The 711-nt window shown below is 38.8% G+C and overlaps 1 protein-coding gene across 1 annotated transcript in view; it reads left to right on the top strand.

Annotated features, from left to right (window-relative positions):
• Nucleotides 1–266, top strand: part of AK88_03625 (uncharacterized protein) — a gene marked incomplete at both ends in the record, with an annotated part of 6,620 nt that extends 6,354 nt beyond the window's left edge. The window contains one exon of the mRNA XM_012481236.1: nt 26–266. Coding sequence (XP_012336659.1) covers nt 26–266 — 241 coding nt within the window. The remainder of the gene's footprint in view (nt 1–25) is intronic.
• Between the last annotated feature and the right edge of the window lie 445 nt (nt 267–711).

Consider the following 711-nt stretch of genomic DNA (forward strand, 5'->3'; position numbering starts at 1 on the left):
ACCTGGACTTCAACCTGGACAACAGCCTGGATTTCAACCACCACTTCAACCTGGATTCCAGCCCGGATTTCAACCTGGACTTCAACCTGGATTCCAGCCCGGATTTCAACCTGGATTCCAGTCCGGATTTCAACCTGGATTCCAGTCCGGATTTCAACCTGCACTCCAACCTGCACTCCAATCTGGACTTCAAGGTGGAAATGACCCAAAAAAAACAAATAATGATAAAAACAAACAAAATGAACAAAATAATAAGAAATCCCTAAAAATACCTATTATTTCAGGGATAATTAATTATATAAAAAAAACTGATGCACAGTATCAAGCACGATTAGTAAAAATAGTGAAAGAACAAAAGGAAAAAAATGCTGCCCTTAAAAAGAAATCATCCAAATTAAGTAACAGGAACTTGCTTAAAGTTTTTTCTCCAGTTCTACGAACATCCCTGCTTTCTTTTATCATTCTCGCTGCATCTAAACCATTGCCTGCAGTAATTGCCCTAGTAGTTGCATTAATATTTGCATCAATAATATACGTTACACGCAGATACCAAAAAGCGATTATTCTTGTAAACGATGTAAAACAGGGAGGGACAGCAGCATCGAATGCGCAAGATAAAGCGGTGCTGAATAAAGAAGTTAAAGCGATGCCGGAAAATAAAGACAAAATGGCACCTAGATGGGAAGACAAAATGGCACCTAGATGGGAAGA

Source organism: Plasmodium fragile (genome assembly GCF_000956335.1).
Source record: "Plasmodium fragile strain nilgiri unplaced genomic scaffold supercont1.43, whole genome shotgun sequence".
Classification (NCBI taxonomy): Eukaryota; Apicomplexa; class Aconoidasida; order Haemosporida; family Plasmodiidae; genus Plasmodium; species Plasmodium fragile.